This window comes from Neopsephotus bourkii, unplaced genomic scaffold (genome assembly GCF_033783945.1).
Source record: "Neopsephotus bourkii isolate Nb327-2 ecotype Australia unplaced genomic scaffold, CSIRO-AGI_Nbou_v1 NB_1768, whole genome shotgun sequence".
Taxonomy (NCBI): Eukaryota; Metazoa; Chordata; class Aves; order Psittaciformes; family Psittacidae; genus Neopsephotus; species Neopsephotus bourkii.
This window is the reverse complement of record NW_026902242.1, coordinates 12003149-12025102: the sequence shown is the minus strand read 5'-3', so window position 1 is coordinate 12025102 and position 21954 is coordinate 12003149. Positions and strand designations below refer to the sequence as shown.

Genomic DNA, 21954 nt, shown 5'->3' with positions numbered 1-21954 from the left:
AGGAGTTTAGAATGTAAGAAAAATAGTCTCTAAAGATGTAAGACATATCAAATGCAAGCACAGGGGAACTACTGTTTTCAGTGCTTACATGCATTAACTCAGTGAAACATGTTTGTATTTTTAAAGTAAAAGGTAAAGCAAAATCATTCAACCTTTTCTCTTCTAAATATATTACACACCCACCTAAAATTTATCACAGTTTTATAGATAATGATTAATTTTTCCTCCTGTGAAGTTTTATTCAAAACAGAGATGAAACAGCTCCTTTGCCTCAGTTTGATAACGCCATGCATGTCTCCTTTTTTACCTTGCACATTATTAATATAGGGTAGCTATTTTCTAGTTAGCCTTTTAATTAAGCTGTTTCAAACTTAGCAGCAAAACTTTCCTGCAGAAGAGGGATGACAAATCCTTCTTTCAATTCTGCTGAATGCCACTAGTTTTCATTTTGATTAAAAATTATAAAAGTATTACCCAATTTAGAGTTTTGCTACACCCTTTGGTCACAAATTTGTTTACAGGCTTTTACCTTTCTAGTTCCTAAGCACAACATAAATATCAGGCAAATACAAACAAGCAGTCTGCATAGATACTACATGTTCAGTACATTCTAAAGGCACATATAATTTCATAAAAAATAAAATATTTACCTGTAAACATTGTCATTAAAATGATGTAAACCTGTATCCTAGTTGCAACCATCTTTTTCCAGAGAAAAAGATCATTTAGCACTTTAGCAGTCCACAAAGTAAGTTTCTGTAAAATTCAAAACAGTTCTCAGTATAACAGCTTCCTTTCCAGGATTAGCTTGCTCCACTTCTGTACCTGCTGATGTAGTCTGATGGTGTATTTTGCCCAAGCCAGATCAACAAGGCTTAAACTAAGACTCATTAAACTGCTTACGCAATGGATATGTATTCTACTTAAATTCTTTTTCAGCATGTTCCATCCAAGTGTGCTCACACTAAACTTTGATCAGGTTTCACAGAAAGGCATATTTTTAGGATCCATTCAAAACTGATTTGTCACTTTTTGGTGTGGGTTTTTTTAAGACCATATTTTCTTTAATTTTCAAGGGATTTGTTAATCCAGATCAACTCTTTCATGCTGTCATTCAGAGAAACTGTACATCTCAACAACCAGATAGAAAAAACCTAACACTACATATTGTTTCTTTATTTTAGAAAGTATTTCTGTTCCACCTCTCTCATTCTACTTACTGGAAATCTATGACTGCAGATTTTTGAACGTGCTAGACAGGGGAAAAAAAATCAACTAAAACATTTTCTTTCTTTGGCTCTTGGACTGGACAGTTTGGTTTGGACCTAATTTAATGAGAGGAAAATAGAGTTCAGGAGATTGAACTTCTTATTTCTGTGATAACTTAAGCAGCAGACTTTTAAAAAAACATTCATTATATTTTATTTACATGACATAATAATGAAGTGCTTTAAGTATTGCTAGAGCAATATCTCTGAGTAATTAGTTAATTATAAAGCAAGAAAGACTTTCCCCAGGTTGATATGCATACCATCCACCCAGCATATGGCAAACTGTGTATTCAGATCTTTGTTCTGGCAGTTTCCCATGTTAAAATTTCAACAATGGATCCTGTAGTTTCTCTCAGCCTGTCCCCAAGAAAACGTTCATATTGATAAGTTAGTATGCACGTACTTTATTTGTAGTGCTTATCAGATGTCCCATGCTACAGCTGGAAATTTAATATGCATTTTTTATTTTGAAAATAAGAAGAAAAAGTTGGAGGTTCTTGGTAATTGTCAGTCTCTTTTGCAATATGACCCTGATAAATGTTCTGAGGTAAGATTATGAACATACAAACTGTCAACAAGTTGGGATAGGCATAGACTATTACAGCTCAGTGAAAACAGAGAGTTGATGACACTGAGACAGAGGAACTTCATACCAGGTTATTTAGCAAACTGCCTGAAGCCGTGTCAGAACTGCTAGTGGGTGTTTTGAACAAACCTGTCAAGAACAGGTGGGTTACAGAAGGTGGTAGTTACTCTAATTACAGCAAGGGTTTGAAACTGTCTTTAATACCATTTCTGTGTACAGACCAAGGAGAAAAATATTCATGGAACCACCACAAAGTGGTGTAACCCTGCCCAGAAAGTAACAGTCAGAGAGGTTCCCCGCCAGACTGGGAGGCTCTTTTGATTATGGTTTGGGATTGTCCTGCGTTTGTTAAGGTCAGTGTTTTCCTGAAAGATGTGCACGATGTTTACATATTAAGTTGTCTGATAAACCACGTTTAAGTGAAACTTTTGAGTGTGTTATAGACAAAACTACCTTTATAGGTGAAATTGGAGAAACGATCTGAAAATTTTGTATTAAGTTCTGGAAGGACTCATTCAGTTTCTATGGTCTCAGGCTGGAATAACCAGCAATCAGGTGGTGCAACAGTTCCAGTTTACAAAGGCTAGGTCAACCTTAGAAGGAATACTGCTGGTCCAGGAGATCATAGTAAGCAAGTGAAGAAGTTATGGGTTTGATCCACACCAAGAAATATCCGCACTTTAGGAAAACATTTCTAATGATACTAAGGCAACAGTGCCTTGGCACAAGATATCCACGGAGAGCCATAAGGTCTGGTTTTGGTCCTTAAACATAGATTAGAGACACAAGTGCAGTGTGACATGAATCAGCTGCTCCTGTCTTGGACACACAGATGACCCAAAGGGTACCGGCATGTCTGTCCCTTCCAATTTTTTTTCCGTATTTCTGTTATTTCCTTGAATAAAATAATTCCCAGCAACTGAGCTGTAGATGTGCCACAGTCTACATGCACATATATGTGTCTGTACACATACAGGTATAAAATGCATGTAGGATTAAACCTTGGAGAAACTCAAATTGTAGCATACCCTTTAGAACACACTTTATGGAAGACAAAGAGTTTTGCAATAACGCTTCCTCCACCTATACTCTACATTTTTAGTGTGCCTGTTTACAGAATCCTACCTCAGGCAGAAACAGCTTTTTTCAAGGGGGGGTCATTAATCCTGAGGCCACTGGAAAGATGTAGCAGAGCATCTACAAGACTCCAGGTATTAGCAGACAGTCATGAAAATCCTAAATTTGCCACATCTGTGCTGATAACTGCAAAGAGATAATTACTCTGTGCTGGAAGGAGGAAATGCATGTTCATGAGTGAGTAAGCGCAAGGAAATAAATCGACTATCTCTATGTCATTGTAATTAAAACTAATGCTTCTGGGTGTAAATCAGTTGTCATGGAGGTCAGGAAGGAGATTTTACTCTTATGTACATCAGTGCAGAGCAAGTGAGGGGTATTTAAATGGATATTTTTTCTCTTATTTTATTTAAGTAAAGGACCAGCTTATATTGGGTATTGAGGTTAATGTGACCAGCAATCTGATCTAGCATGGCAATTTTTGTTGCTGCGTTAGCTGGAAAAGCTCATGTAAAATGAAGAACGGAATACAGGACAGAGCTGGAACACATGGAAAATTGGTTGCTTTAAAATAGTACGATAGCAAGCATTTGCTAACATTGGGCTAATTAGCACATGATACCTTTCACACAGAACTCTGATTTTGTAAAGTTGTAAGACCTTGCTAGTTATTCCTTTATTGCAGGCAAATTCACTGTTCTGTTATTTTTCTTCTTGCCATTTGAATTGTACATATAAAGTTAATGCAGGCTAGGAAAAAAAGTTAAAATAGAGAGTTGAATGGCTTGGTTTAATCATTAAATATGTCACTCTAGCTGAGGGATATGGAATTCATAATGTGCTACACTCAGAATGGCATGCTGTAACTCAATCTTTTTTAATGTTGCTGGCCTGAAGCTTCATAGACCAGTTCGAATTTTCAGTAAAAATTGATTTTTTTTAAAGCAGTAAAAAAAACCCAATCCCTTAATCTCTTCAATCATTAAACCTTTTCTGAGTGCAAAAGTACTTGGAAATGTTTTTCCACTTGTTTCACATGTTTTGTCACACCTAAAATCATTTTAATTTAAAAGAAAGAAAGAAACCCATGTACATGTTGTAGGTGATTAGTTGTTTAGTGAGATCTGGTGTGTTTATTTTATTTTATAAATATTGGAAACAGCCCACAGAGCTAAGCATTGGTTTCAGCTTCTGGGTTGATCAGCCAGCCTTTTTCACAAGCCTGCTCTACAGACTGTGAGTGCTCCTTAGGCAAAGTTGTGTGAGGGGCGCAGCCAGAGGTCAGACACATATAGTCTGTGAATGGCAAGGGGCCATGTCCTGGAAGGGCAGCACAGCAAAACTGTTGCTTGTAGCCTACACCTTCATCCCATATTTTGATTAACACAGCCAGCCATGTGGATCCAATTGTAGGATTAGGGTCTGAATCTGGAGTAAAGAAAAACTTGGTAAAGAAATATGTCCCTGCATGGCACTCATTTTCCTTTCATTTCCCTACTTCTAGAGTCAGCTTTATGTCTAGGTGAAAGAGACAGCTGCTGTTGCTTTGACTGATGGAGGTAAGAAAGAAAATCAAATGGTGGCAGCCTAGTTTTCCCAGGCAGCATCCTTCTTCAGTGGGTTTTCTGGCTGCGTGAACATATCTTTATCTATGGCCACATCGCTGATATGAGCTAACAAGGGTTGATGAGAGAAGGGAGAGCACAATTACAGGGTATGTCAGATTAAAGTGGATAAAGGTGATTTATGAAGAATACCCTTAAGAAAGAAAAGAAAATAGCAGGGAAGATTTTGAACAGTTGAACAAGTGGAGAAAAATGTGAACAGGAAAAAGGAAATGGAAATACAGAGATAACCCAAAAGATACTTATGTTGGCATTTGAGACAGAGTTCTTGTTAGACACAGGCATCTATGGACAGCAAGAGGAGTGAGTGTATATATATATGTGTATGACCATTAGTCTTTAGAGGAAATGTGAGGGATGCTTAGAAAGACTACAGATCAGGGATTAGGTCTACACAGAGGTCCAAGGTAAAATTGAAATGGAGCAAGGAGACCACAGGAACAATGACAAAGACAAGACTTGGGGAAAAATAGGGAAAAAAAAAAGAAAAAGGTCATAGAATTTTTTGTGACTAAATAATGGTAATCGTGTGGTGGAGCAGAGGATTCAATTCACAAAATGTAGAAAATTTTGGTGGAGTCACAGAAAAAAATAGATGGAAAGGGACCTTCAAATATCATCATCTGCTCCAATGCTCCACTCAAAGGGTTGAGACATCTTCCAGACAAGAAATTGGAATAGTGGGTTTCAGAGAATTTGATTTGTTTATACCTGATTGTGGACCAGATATTTGGAAGCCAAAGAAAGGCATTTGGTGTTCTGCTTCCAGTACATTTTTGTACTCTGTGTGTGCTAAGTCATAAAAAAAAAAAGGAAAGAAGTATATATTATTCAGGACTTTTTCATGTTTTACCTTTTAGAGAACTGTGGCAAGACTGTCAAATTCCTAGCATTAATGATCTGATTTGCATTTTTGTAGATTTATGAGCTTGTACATACAGATGATGTGTGTGCATTTGAACTCAAGTATATCCAGAGGGATCTTAAAACAACCAATACCTTTGAGTTGCTTAATTAGATCATACAAGGTCATGTTTCATTGACTTGAAAATCTGTTTGGAGCATATGACTCACTTTGGAATTGGAAAACAAATTAATTTTCAGTCCTACAAACACTTAAGGGCTTTAAAAGAGTGCTTGCTGTTGATGAACACATCCATTGAGATATGTATGCTGTGTCTAGTCTCCCCTAAAAGGGATTTTCTACTTTGTCTCTTATTGGCTGCTTCCTATTTGTTTTAACTGAGGTAGGCAAGCACAGCCACTGTGCTGTCTAGTGCGAAACAACTACTGTCCTGGAAACAGTGCCTTGAAAAATCGCAGTCATTTGCAAGATTTTCTGATTTTGTTAAAACCAATGTGAATCTCTGCAACATACAAAAGTGACTGTATTTACACAACTTCACTGTCAGTCCATATTAAAACAAACTGAAAAAGCCAGTAGGCTAGAAAATCATAGTTTTAATGGGGCTTATACAGCTTAACTGAGAATTGAGACCCAAAAATAGAAAATTAGAACATATGAATGTGTGAACACACATAACATGTTTTTGCTGCATGTATTTTGAGCTGTGCGTAGCGTAGCTGTATAAATAGCATGAATATGATCTGTATTTATGCTGTGTAAAATTACACTTCTCTATTCCTACAGTGTATATTTGTATATAATTTATTATCTCTTTAAATACAAGGGGAAAAAAGTCTTCTACCCTGAACTATTCACTTCTACAATATATTTTTTAAAGCAATTACTCTACCTGGTGTGTGTTTTCTTTCCTGCATAAATAGCTGTGACTTGCTATAGAGCAGATCTAGCTGCAAAAGACCTTAGACTTTGGACTGTGATCTTTCAGTCCAGTTCTTTATCAATGGGAATGACAGAAGATCTTACCTCTATTCACTTCAGCAGCAGCGTTCGTTTCTCTCATTCCCTACAATCTAAGTTCTTTTGCAGTATGAAAACTTATCTGAACAATGGGTTTGTTTACCTAACATGGCATATGTTTAATGCATCTTGAAGCTGGGAAGCATGAGACCCAAACTAGTTTCACTTTGGCTAGGAAATATAATGATGCCAGTGGCAATGGGATAACCTGGACTTTAGCTGAGATTGTTTGTGGTTGTTATGATGTGCTGGATGTTGTATTGGGGGATTTCCTGGGTAAGTTTTAGACAAATAGCTAAATTAAATCTAGTTTTTGTATGTCTTTATGTGCTGCAGTTAACTTCTGTGGCAGAGAGAACATGTTCACAGTACAGCATTTAAACGGTTTATTACTATAGGTAGTGATTTATCATGTTGTTCTGGCCCCACAGACAGGCCTAATAACAGATTCTGAACTCTCTTTGTTAAGAAAAAATAGTGCCCATAGGACTGACTACAGCCATAATTATATTGATTATTATGATTTTCTGTAATAGTGCCTTGTTTTAACACAGCCAGACTCAAAGAATTACAGCGATGGGAGAGCAATCTGAATCAGATCCACCAAATCTATTTCTAGCAGTTAATTATTAGCATAAATTAGCTGTCTATACTAGGCTTTTTTCTTCTCTCTGAGATTCTTTATTGAAAGTGCAAAGTTCATTATCAGCCAGAGAAAGAGTGGTTAATCTGGTTCTCCTTACACAATCAGCAGAAGTCCTTCTCTAGTCTAATTCAAAATCATTTTTTTTAAAGGGCCCATCGCTCAGGTGATCAGTAAAGGGTTAGCTTAACTTTGAAATTCTCCTTGCACCTGAAAAAGTCAGCCCAGGTACCTAAATAGAGGCAGATTCTGCTTTATTATAGTCACCTCAGAGTTTATTTCAAACGGTGCAAATGAGCAGGCATAAAAATACAAGGCTTTATCACTTTTCATCCTATTAGCAAATAGTGAATAATTAAGAGCTAGATGCTACAGGGAATAATTCATGTAAGAGCTTTTATGTAGTATATCACATAAAATTAATTTTGGTGTTCGCTTTAGTAGCTTCTTTTTATTACTTAAAATCTAAACATACTCTTTATGTCCTTGAGGAGGCCTTAGACCTGGGACTCATCAGTGACAATTAATTGCCAATGAACTAAAAACCAAGTACAATGCAACAAAGGCATGAAAGTGATTTTTTTAATTATTTTTATTTATTAACAATTAAAATTGAAATTCTATATATGTATGCATTTCTGTATACAAAATTGGGAAGAGCTGTGCTGCCAGAGAGACCTCAACAGGCTGGAGGAATAGGCAATCTTCATGAATCTCATGAAGCTCTGCAAGTGGGTTTGCAAAGCCCTGTACCTGGGGACAAATAACCCCATCCACCAGGACACACTCGGGACCAGATGGCTGGAAAGCAGCTTTGCCATGGTGGTGAGCAAGCTGGACATGAGCCATTAGTTCGCCCTTGCAGCAAAGAGGTCCAACAGCCTCCTGGGCTGTGTTAGGAAGCATGTTGCTTGTTGTCAGGAGGTCAAGGGAGGTGTCTCTTCACCTCTACTCAGCACAGTAAAACCACATGAAGACCATATCTGGGCTCCTCGGGTACAAGAAAAAAGTGAACGTACTGGAGCAGGTCCAATAACGGGCCATGAAGATGATGAAGGGTTTGGAAAATCAGGACAAGCTGAGAGCTGGGGTTGCTCAGAAGTTGAAATGAAAGTAAATTGTAAAGGCAGGCAATAATATTTCAAAGAAAAAAACTCCACATTTAAACTTCTCTCCAATTCACCATTCCTTCCCCTTTAAGAGCCATGTATTGCCTGATCTGCAAACATGATTGTTCTCATGCATGCAATTCTTCTTAAGACCTGATCACTTAAGTATGAGGCTCAGCTGTACAGATACCCTGCTCTTAAATATAAAATGCTGTACGTTAAATATACTTTATAACAGGTAAAAGTGGGAAATCTGAGACTTGTACTATAAAAGTTAAGAATATTTGGATTCTTTACTCTGTTCCTCCTGTACATAGGCTTGGCGGTCTTAATTCAAGAAGGTTTAGAAGATTATGTGTACATGACAGCCCTGAGGACTTCCATCATTGTGATTTTCCTTCTACTCTTCTCACTTCTTTTTGAAGAGCATAATGACCTATGACAACTAAGCTTTACTCTCAGTGGAGTCTGACATTGCTTCTGTTTAATGGATCAGACGGTTTGTGATACAGCAGTACTTTCTTCCCTACGTCAACCTCAGGTATTCCTTCAATATTTCCCATCTGTGCTGACCTGTGTGATCAAGAGGTCATGTCCTGAAGTGAAACCCAGAATCGAAACACTCACTTCTACCATGGCCCAGACTATTAATGTAACCCATCTAATTTATATCAAGTTGGAACTTGACATTCAATTTCTCAGTCCAGAAGCAATTATTTTTAAAGGAACATGCCAACAATATTGCTTGGCTTAGAATAGCAAAAGTTCAAAAGGGTAAAAAACATTTCACACCATAAATAAAGAATTGATTATACTTGAAAACAAAGTTTGTAATTACTACTGACATTTCTGAGCCTAGATGAGGTGCTTTTTACGCTTTAAAAACTGATTTCATTTATGCCACTGGCATTATGGGAACCTTATGTAAGGGTCTACAATAGTCCTTTGCTGGTATTTCAAGAGTCAAGAGGAAAACAAGAGTATTTTCCACAATGCTTGGGTCAAACATTTTTTGTTAAGCAAGCGTGCAAAATTCACTGTGGGTGCTCAGCCTTTAGTAGGACTGGAATTCCTCTGCTTCCTTTCACCCCAATAGCTCCACCAGCAGGCCACTGAAATAGTCGGTAAAACCCAGTACTTTGGGATGGAAAATGGTGTTATTCTTCTCATGTGAAAGCCAAGCCTCCAAGGGGCTAACAGATTTTTAAGTAGAAATAGCCGTTATCTGGATCCACAAATCACTCTTTTGTACTTAAAACTGTAGTGATTGTTTTTCCCATAGCTCTTTCAGCCCTGAATAGTCCTTGCATGACTGGCCAAAGACCAATGTCCCTGAGCTCCATGTGGACGATTCTGTTAAACTGTGGTGCAAAAGCTAAAAATTGATGTTAAGAATTTGGGCTAGCAAACATTGTTCATCACAAAACCTTTGAGAAATAGCATCTTGCAGTTCAGATGGTGCTGAAATATCAGCTAAAACTAGATTTTTCTAATGTGTAGCAGATGCTATACATTGCCAATGTTTCATGCTCCCTCTACTGGCTAATAGGTACAGAAGGAGTACAGAGAACTTCTAATTCCGTAAGCATTTTTATATCTTCCAGAGCCCTGCTGATACCGGAATGCTGATGCTAGTTCAAGCAAATTGCACATTTTCGCATATTAGGGCAGCTTATACTTTTCTGGAGGTGTAATACGAATAGAAATTTACCAGGTAAAGCCCTTTACCAAGGATGAACAAGAATGTTATCCCACTCTTGTAGCTTATTTGGGGAAATTTATATGTGAGAAAGGGTATTTATTTCAAAGGCATATTAAAATCTGTGATCATGAAAACAGAGTAGCTAAACTACATAAAAACTGTAACCTCTACAAGAATCAAGTGATGAATGGCATTATACCATTAATTTTGATGGCATAACAAGATAACAGCAGCCTGCATACTTTCATCTTAACTAAGTTTACTCATGCATCTTGACTTCTTACCTGAATATAGGCCAATATTGCTTTCATTAAAAATATATACAGGTTTGGCATGCAAACATCACACATGTCCTACTGTCAGAACCACGCAATTAAAATAATTAATTAGTAATGAAGTATGGCATAAACTCTGCTTATTAACAAGCTTATGCATGGCATACCACAAATCTCGCAGAAAGAAATAAAGACAAATCTTTCATTCTTACCACAAAACAATCCATCTGGAAAACTGTGCACTTCAAAATAGAAAAGATGAAAGTTGTAGACCTTTTTAATGAGTGATCAAAGAAAGGCTTTCTATTAGCAGAGCAATAAGGTATTCTGAAGCAGCTATTATGTATGTGCTTATATATAAGTGTATTAACGCATATGTATGTGTGTACACACTTTTAGACATACGTGCATATGATTCAGAACTACTTGCCCATGTGCTGTTTCTGACTGAACTCCTTCAGCTTCTGCAGTGCCACTTCTAAGTTCCTCCGTTATTGGGGGAAAAGAGAATTAATGCCTCTTAAATATTTGGTTGGTTGGTTGTATAATTTACTGTATTTCCAATAAACTGGATTTTAATGGGGTTCACAATGGTAAGATTATTAAGGCTGTTTTCAAAATCATCTGTTGAGTAAAACATTAAACTTTTAAATTGGGTCATTTTATCACTTGACTTTTGACCTTAAATATTCCATAAATTAGAATGCATTGAGGAAGTGTAATATATGAGTCCCATAACACAGGTCTTCTCTTTACTGTCTACTTGTTAAGTACTTTATCCAGATTAGTGAAAAATGTACAATGTGTAGATTTAAAGAAAGTTCATTTCAGGTTGGGAAAAAGTTGTGCATCTGCTTGACTTTGCCATTTGACTGTAAATCGACCAGAATGACGTAGGCTTATACAATACAATGCTAAAAAGCATATGCTGTAAAGTAGCTCCTGAGATGGTCAATCAAATTCTTAAGAAGATGAGCAAAGTTCTGCTGTCAGTTTAGTACGTGCAATAGCTTTGATTTCTCCAGGGTTTGTGCATGGTTATTGCCTAGACCACACCTTAAACTTTGCTTTCAATGGTGATTGTCTTTGCCATCGAGTGAACATGTATATGCAAGAAAAGCCTCTCTTTAGGAAACATACTGGATTATGTGTAATGCCAGGGTGTGCTAGCTGTGTAGAACTTACATCAGAATATATATCAGGAGATGCACTGCAATTTCTATTTATATAAGGGAAGTGAAGATTACTAGTTTTTCAACAACAGGAAGAGTAAGGCAAAATGAGTCTTGTGTTTGGTTCCAGCATGTTGCTGGGCTGACAAACCAAGCAAGAAATTAAAAGACCAGAGAGATTCTTCAATAGGCAAAGATGGAACTGAGCAGGTTTATAAGCTCAACCAAGACGTGATAAAATTGGATTGTAGGAGACTATAAATATCTGAGGCATGCCAATTAAAAAGGCTAGGAAAAGTTTATTCACAGTATTAAGAAAGAAAACAAAAAGGTAAGTAGACAGAGCCTGAAGAGAGCCCCAGAAGTAAAATTCTTACTGCGTATTTAGACTAGTTTTAACAAGCAGTCGATCATATGAGGGAATAACCCACCAGGAACAATTGACAGGAAAATAATAGATGCTTGAAAAGCATTATTCTTGCTGCCAAATAATAAACAACTGTCTTTTTTACTATTATTTTTCCCTGGTTTTTTAAGCACTTTCTAACAGGCACTGGACTTACAGATTCCTTAAATCTTAGGACATTATCCGCCTGTGTCTTGCAAGATGGATTGAAAGCCATTCATCCCCTTCTCCTTCCCTTCAAGGATAAAAGCTTTTCATGCTAAAAAGTGTTTGTGTGCAACACGGTTTAATACAGAGAGATGTGCCAGATTCAAAATATCCACTGCTTGCAGGCTCTGTCAATCACATAGGACTACATTGTACAACTTAACATATCAGTGTAACTAGGGTAAATACATCATAGTAATGATGGGTCAGCTGTCAGATTTTAAAGCCTAAGAATCTATATGTTTTGAAAATAATATTGGTAGGTGCTTCCTACTGTTTTCATCTCATGTATTTATAACTAAAAAAAACCCCAAACAACTTCGCATTTGGGCATTTTCTGGTGCTGAATAATACAGTAGTCATGGCTGTGGCCTCTGTGCTTTCAGTGAAACTTGCAGCAAGAAGAGGAGAGATACTTTTCATGTAATGCATATTTTTCATGAAAAATATACATAAATATATTAGGGCCTCAACTATAATTTTCAGGGTTGAAAACAGATTTTCAGGTCAGGGGGTTAATTCTGTAAAGCATTGCAATGAAAAGCCCAAGGGCTCCTTTCTTAATGATCATGGTTCAGCTTTCACAAAATTTTAACGTAGATTGTCACTGCCAGTAAAAGTCATCTTCTGTCAGAAGGCTCCCTTGCACAATAGGAATAATAGGGACAAGCTGAAGTTTTCAATAAATTCATATTTTATTTCATTAAAAGGAGTCCTCTGCATAGTTAGTGCCCTGCTTGGTTCATATTTTGTACCTAGGATCTGAAACCATATCAGTCTCTACTTGGAGTACATTAAATAAGGTAACTGGATCTGGTAATGATGTACAAATACATGGGTTGTTCTGAGACTCCACTCTTCAAAAGGTAATGTCATACCCCATCATCATATTGGACTTTAATCTTCTTTTCTGTCTTTCTGAAGAGGGGAAAACACATACTTCACAGTGGTGATATGTAACTGAATTTGCTTGTTTTCATGAAATGGTCAGATTTTAGTGAATCGAAACCCAAACTGCAGAATATCGTGGTAAATACAGAAAGATTATCAAGTTGTATCAATATTGGTTACAGATATATGCTGCTGTTTTCTGAAGCGTCTCCCACTAAGTCATAATTGTTTAGTGATAAACACTAGGTAACCATTACAACTAGAACTGGTGCATTTAAGCAATTGCTCTTGCATGCAGGGAGGAAAACTAGTCATAAGATTAATTTTTGCAAAAAATGCTATTAGGATCTCACAAGGTATCTCAAGATATAAGCTGTTAAGGAAAGAGCTGTCACAAATAACCCAAGTCAGTACTAGCTGCTGTGGTGATTTATGTGGCTGAAGAACGTAAAAATTACACTTTCTTGCACTAAATGGTGTTTCTTACAGTGGTTGAAGAGGAGCACTACCTGCAGTAGAAATTAAATAGAAATGTCCCATGAGTTCTGTAATGGAAACTGATAAAGGAATGGCAAATTTATGAATTTTTCCAGATACAGCCTAATGTCAGTGCTGCCATCAATGTTCTGAGGTATGCTTCCTTCATATGTCCATTACAGCATAGAGTGTGCCAGTTCTGAGTTCAACCTCACCTTTGCTTCTGGGGGACTACCCAGAGAAAGACTGGTTAGACTAACTTAACAGTGATTTGATTTGGGAGCTAAGCATATGAGAAATAATTAGCGCTTCTTGCAAAGAAAGCAGTTTGATCAACAGTGAGTAAAGAGACAAGCAGGAATCTAGTGAATACGCTGCATTCTTGGAGTCTCCAAATCTGTCTGCCTCTTTCCCTGGAGTAGCCTGCAGAGGAGGGCTAAAGGATGCACTCTGCCATTCAGAGAGAATAGCCTGACCAAAACGTCAGAAAAAAAAAGAGAAGAAAGAACTCTGTGACAAAAGTAGAGGAGATGGGGAACGCTGAGAAGGAACCAATTCTGATGACAATGAGAACATCTCCTTACCAGGATGATTAGCAGTTGAAGAAATGTTAAATAGTGTTAGGGGATAGAATCATTAAAAGCCTCTCCAAATGTTCTTTCAAGATCAGAGGCTTTAGTAGAGGTGGAAAAAGTACTCTGAAGTGCTAATTGTCTTTTTTTGTTGTTGTTTTTTGTAGTGCTTTTACAGCAGCAAGCACCTGCCAGGCCCTCAGGGCATCCTGTGTTGGTACAGTCCTTGCCTACACTGGTCTTGTAATACTGGAGCTGCTAGAGACTGGCTGTGAGCAGAGAGAAGGATATCCTCCTCCTCCCCTCCCTGTGCTTTTGAACATAAGGGTATAGGGAGATCACGGATTCTGATCAGAAATAAGGCAGCACTGTAGAAATATCTCTAGGAAAGCAGCAACTTCTTCCCCATGTTCAGAAAATAGCGACACTTTTTAACGTTTTGCTGCACAACTGCCCAGCACCACAAAGTTGATTTTGTAAGGGAATCTTTCACAGCAATCTAACAGTGTAAAGGGGATCCTGGACTAATTGTGAGTTGAATTTAGGCAGGAAACCTGTATGTTTGTATCCCCATTACAGCCTCTCTGCAAGTGACAGAGTGGTAAGAAGACATCAAGTCCTAATTCTGTTTTCCAGTGATTCACACGTGTATTGGAATTTCTCCTTAAACCAGCTGACCTTGACTGGTGCTTGATAGCAGCAGCATTTTCCTTCTTGAACCTTTAGTTCCTGTGGGAATAATTATTAGCTAACCATACCTCCAGACCTGTTAATGTTGAACTTGAATCTGTTTTGCCTGTGGGAGAAGCCTGAGTCCTACTGAAAAGATGAGCGGTGCCCTGAAAACGTTCTTAATTTAAAAACTGCATTTTCTGTCTGTATCTCCTCCTTTTTGTCCTTTTTCTTTCCTAGAACAGTCTTGTCTTCTTATAGGGTCTCAGAATCAAGAAAATAACCTTTTAAACTGTGATGACAAGCCATGCAATAAAGTGAATTAACCTGGTACAACAGAGGAAAGATTGACTACCGTGGTGTGAACAGCTGAAGGACAGATGAGGAAATAAAGGAAAAAATGTATTTGGAGTTTGGGAATAAGATAAAAGCTCTTCTATTCATCTGCTTGATTTATTTTTTGCAAGACTGACATCACTTTATGTACCTAAGAAAGATGGCAGCTCTGTGATCATGACACTGATGGTTAAGGAGGGAATTTAAAAAATAAAGAAACCAAAAATATATGCATGTATTTTAAGCTTCCCAAGTTAGTGATACTGTGCCTACTATCCTACCCGTCCTACCCATTACTCATAAATAATATCTATGCCTGTATATACTGTTACAGACCAGGGGAGGGGAATATGCCTGGCTGAGACAGTCTAGCCTGTCATCTGCTGGGTGGTCTGCCTATTGCAGCATCTAAAGATGTGCAGGAAAATGGAAGCCCAATTGCCTGTGTGCTTCTGTGTTTCTTTCACCCTGGCTTAAGTGCAGAATGAAAGTTCAAATGATTTGGATTTAAGCACTGGCCCCATGATGTCCACAGCTCAGTATCTGGGCTGAGGTTTTCTTTAGTTGAGTGTTCAGTACTCTTCCATATTGGCCATTTATCTGCCTATCTTCTGGCTCCAGGAGACAATTTCCCCCGTGCATATGCCAGGAATTCAGTACGCATACGAAACCAGTCTGATCATATCATTTTCTCTTGCAACAGTCCAACAGGCTGGGAAAAGGGCCAAGGAAATTTAAAAGGGAAAACCAGAAAACAAGACAAATAAATGAAAAGGCCAAGAACACTTAGGGATTCATGATGCCAAAGCAAGCAGCAGTGCTGATGGCACAGCTGGCACATATCGGATAACAACACCAGAAGTAAAAAGGTCCTCAGCAGCCAGCGCTTGTCTGCATGTCAGCAGGCAGCAGGCACTCTGCCTACAAATAAGTTAGTGGGCTCTGCCCCTCTTCCAATCATTCTGCTGAAACAAAATGGATGATCTTCATCCCTGCCAGCAGTACTGTCGCACACCCCTGGGGAGCATAGGCAGCATGGCTTTCAAGGCACAGGGAGCAGGAGCCACCTGCCTTCCACACTCACTGCTCCTTGGCTCAGTTCAACGCTGGAATGTGTCACTTGATAGACCTTGCAAGTTCAGAAGCTCTTTAATTTTGACATGGTGTTAAGTTTATTACAACCTGGTGAAATGAGTCACTACCAAATGCATAGCTCTGCCCTCCTCCTCCTTTCCCACATGTTTTCACGAGCAAAGTGAAAAGTTTAACCTTTCAAATAACAGTCTTTTTAAAATTGTGCAGTGCTAGAGCTATACAATATACCCATGGTATGAACGGACACAGTTCCACAGCAAGTACTGCCTTTAGCTAGCAGTAACAAATCACAAGCCCTTTCAAGGAAAGCCCAATCTATTAAATGTGCTGTTGTGCCGGGGAGGGGACAGCAAACCAAGGTAATATAAAAAACCTAGGTCTTGCTACTGCAGAAGTACCCAGTCTGCTTGAAACCCGAGTATCCCAGAAACTTTTGTTTTAAAAAGGAGCTGGAGAATTTAACCCTTTGTAGAATCTGTGCAGAAACTTTTTATCTAGGATATGGCCTCTATCCAATGGCCTCAAAGAGTTTCTAACTGGAATGAAGTCTCCAGACTGGTATTTTTGCTTTTTATTTTGAAGAATCCAATTGTATAAATAATTTTGTTGCAGATTTGTTCCTTCCAAGACTTTTATTATGGCCAGTGACTATTTTTCAAGTCACCTAAAAAATCACTGTTTATAACAAGATACTGCCAGATAATATTTATTCCTTTTTCACAGCTGGGTGGGGAAGTATTTTGTCCTGACATAGGAGTGTATTTAGGCTCCACTACCTACTGCCCTTGGGGTTAAAACTGTAGTCCAAAAGGCAGGTATTTTCAGCTTTTCAGTTGAATTACAGTAATGCATTTGCAATTTTATCCATTAAGTTCAAAGATACCATTTTATGCTTGTTAAAAATTGGCAACCATCTTCAACTTAATGACATCTTTCTATTCATTTCAATGGCTTTTGGATCAGGCCCTCACAATGTAGGGTATGTAGATTATTATTTCTTCATATTACCCTGAAGAGTGAAGTATGATTATAATATTCTGTGAGTGCTTTACTGAGGAAAGAGACATAATAAATTACTGAATATGACTTATGAAAGAAAATCTTTGTCCTGCTTCAATAGGAATCTGAGATTTTATATCTGAAGCACAACTGTTCAGGTGTTAAGGCTGGAAGAACTCCTGACCTACAGCCACAGAAATGTTGGACTTTAGCTGTCAATGAATAGTACTGATACCCGGATGAAAGAATCTGGCCTTTTTTCCAGGTGTCTCTTGGTTCATATACATTCAATAAGCACCCACATAGTAAGGGATCCTGATCAGCAATTCATCTGCTACCTTGAATCATACTACCTGCTAGCAACTCTAATCCTAAATCATCTTTAATTCCCATTAAAACTTGTGGTGTATGTGAACTTGTCTATAGTTGGAGAAATTACATATCACCATGAGAAGTGAATTTTCCACTCCACCCTTTAGGCTTCTTGTGTGTGTTTCTGATATTCAAGGAGGCTGAGGCTCATATTGAGCATTTTCTACTTCCAGATTACCTGGGAGAAGGGCCAGAGAAAAATGCAAAGTGTTACTGGGGCAACTGGGGAGGATGGCTGCATTGTACCTAAAGGCTGTTAGAGCAAAGCCTGGGAGACTAGGGTGCTAGGTGCCAGTCAGAGTAATCCTGCTGTGTTTTCAATAAATATGTGAATTGCTGTACCTCACACAGGCCAGCAAAGAGAAGAGTTTAAAATTTAGGCCATGCTGAAAAACAAAGGCAGGGAAGGAGCTGACAAGAGCAGCCGGATTAACCTTGTGCCATTATTTTGCAGCATGCTACTGAATGACATTTCACATGCAGCTTTTACAACCATCCTTGTTAAAGGTTATGTTCTTCCTGCCTCCAGTTGTCTGAGCACGCTGTTTGGTTAGTAGACCTATTTTGTAATATTTTTCTAATGAAAGTTATGTATGTATAGTTACAGATATGCTATATATATATAATCCAACAGGAATGTAATAACTAAACTTACATAAGGTATTAAAAATTTAATATAATTTGCATATGAAGTCAGCAGAAATTTCAGGGTCTCTAAGACTTCTCTCAGTCATGTTTTGGAGATTCCTGCATTGTGGTTGAGGAGTTTATCTATTGAAACATTTAGGAATAATTGATTTAAATGTATTCTGGTACTTTTTTCAGTGTTAGAGTCTGTGTGTACTCACTGGGGAATAGGAAAGTCGTCCATGTGAATGAAACCAGCTGAATCACAACTCAAATCAGGCAAACAAGCCAGGTGAAGGCAATTGATAAGGAAATCACAGGATAAAGGAAGATGATGATTAGAAGAAACACTGTCTGGGTTGTCTCACAGAGCATAGATGTTTTAAAGCTAAGGCAAGAGGGAAGGCAAAAGAAACTTGAGAGGTGGACGTTACTGGAAGGAAGCAACCAGAAAGACATGGCAAGTGAAAAGGTAAAGGTGATTAGGACAGGCTGGGTGACTTTGCAAGCCTTAGCAGAAGCCTCATAGTACACTCTCTTAGGCAGAACAAAAAGAACAACAGCAACACTTAGTGACAGAATAGGGAAGGACAGTTAAGGGGAAAGGATGGGACAAAAGCAAAGTCTCAACGCCACTTTAAGGAAAAACAAATCAGGAATTCCGAGTACAAGTTGTGGTCTCCGTATACTTTTGCACCTGATATGTTGCAGGCATCAGTCATGCAACTCACTGGAAGGCACAAGAAAGATTATAAGCTGCTCAGGAGTTGAAATTGATAAGAAATTGAGGGCTGGTTAAATGAATTCAGCTATTACTTATTTTTTCCTTTAGAAAGAACAAGAGAATGGAGTTGACAGAAAAATGCTATAGACCCAGTAGTGTGCAATACAAACTCAACTTGTCTGTGGCTGTGTCAAATGCAAATCTCAATACATCTTTTTAAGGATTATGGTTATCTGTGATTTGACAGGGCTTTTTCCCCCTTAAGAACACAGCTATGCACACAACCTAAAATTATTTTTCTCTTAAACTGTAGAATAGCACTGACATGCTACACTACTATATCTATCCATAATGCTGCCCTGTGCTCAGATGAAGTGTTCCTGCCATTCCCCTTGCTGCTGTGTGGAATTATTCAAGGATTGTATAGACAGAAACACCAAAATCTTAGGAGTGTTTCTTCATGGCCGTTTTATGAAAATACTCTCATTTATTATTTATGGTTGTCATTCATGCAATAGAGTATCTGTGCACAGTGAATTTCAAACTCGCGATAGTACACCTGCCAACTGAAGCATATGCATTGTTTGAGCAAATGTGGTTACAAACAGTGAGGCTTTGTGGACAAAGTGATGAAAGAAACCACGTGTCTCTCTCCCACCTGGGCTGCTTTAGGGACTGTACCCAGCTGCTGCTCCCTTGTCGTGTTTGTAACTTGTGCACCCAATTCTCTTTATTCCATACAAATCCCTATGAAACACGTCCGTAGTGCCCACCAGAGGGACCCTTCACACTATGGCACCTTAGAACGCAGAGCTAATTTATAACATTTATTTATAGCCTGGCCTAAACGACTGAATACTGCAGTAGATCACTTCCTAAGCTTTTCCCAAAGGAATCTTACCAGTAAAGCCTGGCCTGCAGCTACAGATGTATCCCTCAGCCTGGTCGTAGCTGAAGGCTGGTGGCAGGCCTGGGATGCTCCCATAGTAGTGGGCCCAGGAGCGCTCCACGCAATCACCCCCAGGGAGGCAGGGGCTGCTGCTGCATTCCTCGATGTCCTCCTCGCAGCGGGAACCCACGTAGCCTGCCAAGAGCCATGAGGGGAGGGCATTCAATTAATGTGCTCTTCATTCATTCCAGACACAAAAATGCTATTCTGAATATATATTGTGAATATCAGAAATGCTTGGTTTCAGAATTTGTCATGTGCTAAAAGATTTCCTCTGCTTCTTGAAGGTGTGAACATTTCCTTGCAGCTCTCTGCCAGGGCTCAGCAGCAGGATATTGCTATGGCTATTCTGCATTATGTAGCTGAGCTTTGCTGTGCCGTACAGAGATCAGGGGTGTTTTCTGGAAGTAATGTGGAATCCATGTGGATAACAAGCCCCTGCATTGTGGTGTAGATATGGTCTCAGGCTTTGCAAAGTTTTCTTTCTTTTCTACACCACCTCCCTATGAAAGAGGAGGTCAGGGAGTATAAATTAACTGGTGTTCATAAAATTTGGAGTTTGAAGTGCCATTTAACTCCCCAGTTTCTGGAAAATGCTAAGGGCTCTGCCATTCCTAATGCACCAAGAACTGTGTAGTCCAAGAACACTGTGGTATTAACTCCTCACAGTGAGCTGTGCTCCTGCATCCTCAGTAAGGATGCAGATGTTAAACGTTATAGAGAGACTTCTTGAAGTTAGTCCACGTGCTGGAAGATTCACAAAGCCTCTCGAGAACTCGGGTTCTGTGTCTACACTGGGGATGTGGGAGCCTGTTTGCAAACAGCTGGATACGAAAGCATTGCTGGTAGAGGAGAACACGGCCCAGCATGTTTCACCCTACACTGATAAGCGCAAGAACTTGCAGTGGTGAAGGAGACTGGTTTCCCAGTGTAACACCTAGCTTAAGTTTTATCCATAAACAAACAACATTTTGCATTGAAATATGAGCTTTTAGGCGGGTTTAAAAGTCATGTTAATGAACACTAAAAAAGAGTCAGCTGCAGCAGTGATCAGTGTATCACACAGATTGACAGATTAAGAAACTAGGAGATGGCTTCCAACTTTGACTCGTCTCCTATCTTGATTCCATAATACTGGCACTTTTGGTTTTGCCCAGTTCTGCTGTGCAGGGAAAGCAATCAGCTGAAAAAAGACAGCAACTTACCCATAGGGCTCTGACTCATGATGAGTGAAGCCCATCTAAATACAAGCCCATAGAGTATTTTAAGATTAGGTAGCTTCAACCATTCATTGTATTAGACAAAAAAAATACCCATACCAACACAAAAACCAACAGAAAAAGCTATATCTACTGCACAAGGAATGAGAGCATTTAAATAACTTAGAGCCTACCTGGCCAACAATGGCATGTGTAATTGTCAGTGTTGTCCTCACAAGTGCCGTTATTGTAGCATGGTTGTGACCAACATAAGGGAATCAGGGTCTCACAGTGTAGGCCCATAAATCCAGTGCCGGTGCAGTTACAGCTGTACCTGCAAGACGGAATGCAATGTTCACTCTAACTGGAAGTGAGGAGGTCTGGGCTTTGTTCCCAAACGTGCACAGGCTTCTTGTGTAGTCTTGGCTAGCAGCTTGTATAGTGGAGTCCAGGCTCGAGACCATCTGGTGCTCCAGGAGAAAACGCAGAAATTGGGAACTAACAATGAGCTTTTTCCTGAAATATGTGGTTTTGTCTGGGGTAAAAGACCTGCTTGTGAATTCAAATTGGTTTTGACAGATTATTTTTTCTAAGAATTATTGATTTTTATTTTTTTATATATCTTCTTTTGAAATATTTTTGGAGAAAAAAAATTCTGCAATTTCCAATGTGATTTTTGTAGGCTTAACCTTATCCAGAAAATGAAACTGGGAGAGGTACAAAGTGTGTTAGTATTCTTTTCTCTTGGACTAACAGAAATTGAAACAGGCATTGTCTGTTTCTTGACTAGGTGATATATTCTGTTTGATGAAAACCACTATTTTATTGTTAGGTTAGAACAAAGATGTCAATTGCTTCATATTTCCAATAATAACAGTAAACCAATCTTTTTGATAGCATTGTTACTATTATGGGTTTAGAAGTAAACTAACTGGTATATATAAATGAATAATGTGCAGTTAATCAGTAAGGTCTGGGGTTTCTGCTTGTGGGTATTTTTCAAGGGAACCAGCTATAACTAGCTAGATATAAAATGCATAACTCACATGCTTAGATCATAAGATGTAAGGTCAGCTTATTTGT

At 38.5% G+C, this 21954-nt stretch overlaps 1 protein-coding gene across 2 annotated transcripts in view; it reads right to left on the bottom strand.

Annotated features, from left to right (window-relative positions):
- CRB1 (crumbs cell polarity complex component 1) overlaps positions 1-21954 on the bottom strand; it is a 100842-nt gene that overhangs the window by 37230 nt on the left and 41658 nt on the right. For both annotated transcript variants that reach the window (XM_061378859.1, XM_061378858.1), the window contains exons 4-5: positions 21066-21205; positions 19625-19807 (exon numbers count right to left, since the gene is read on the bottom strand). In XM_061378859.1, coding sequence (XP_061234843.1) covers positions 19625-19807; positions 21066-21205 — 323 coding nt within the window. The remainder of the gene's footprint in view (positions 1-19624; positions 19808-21065; positions 21206-21954) is intronic.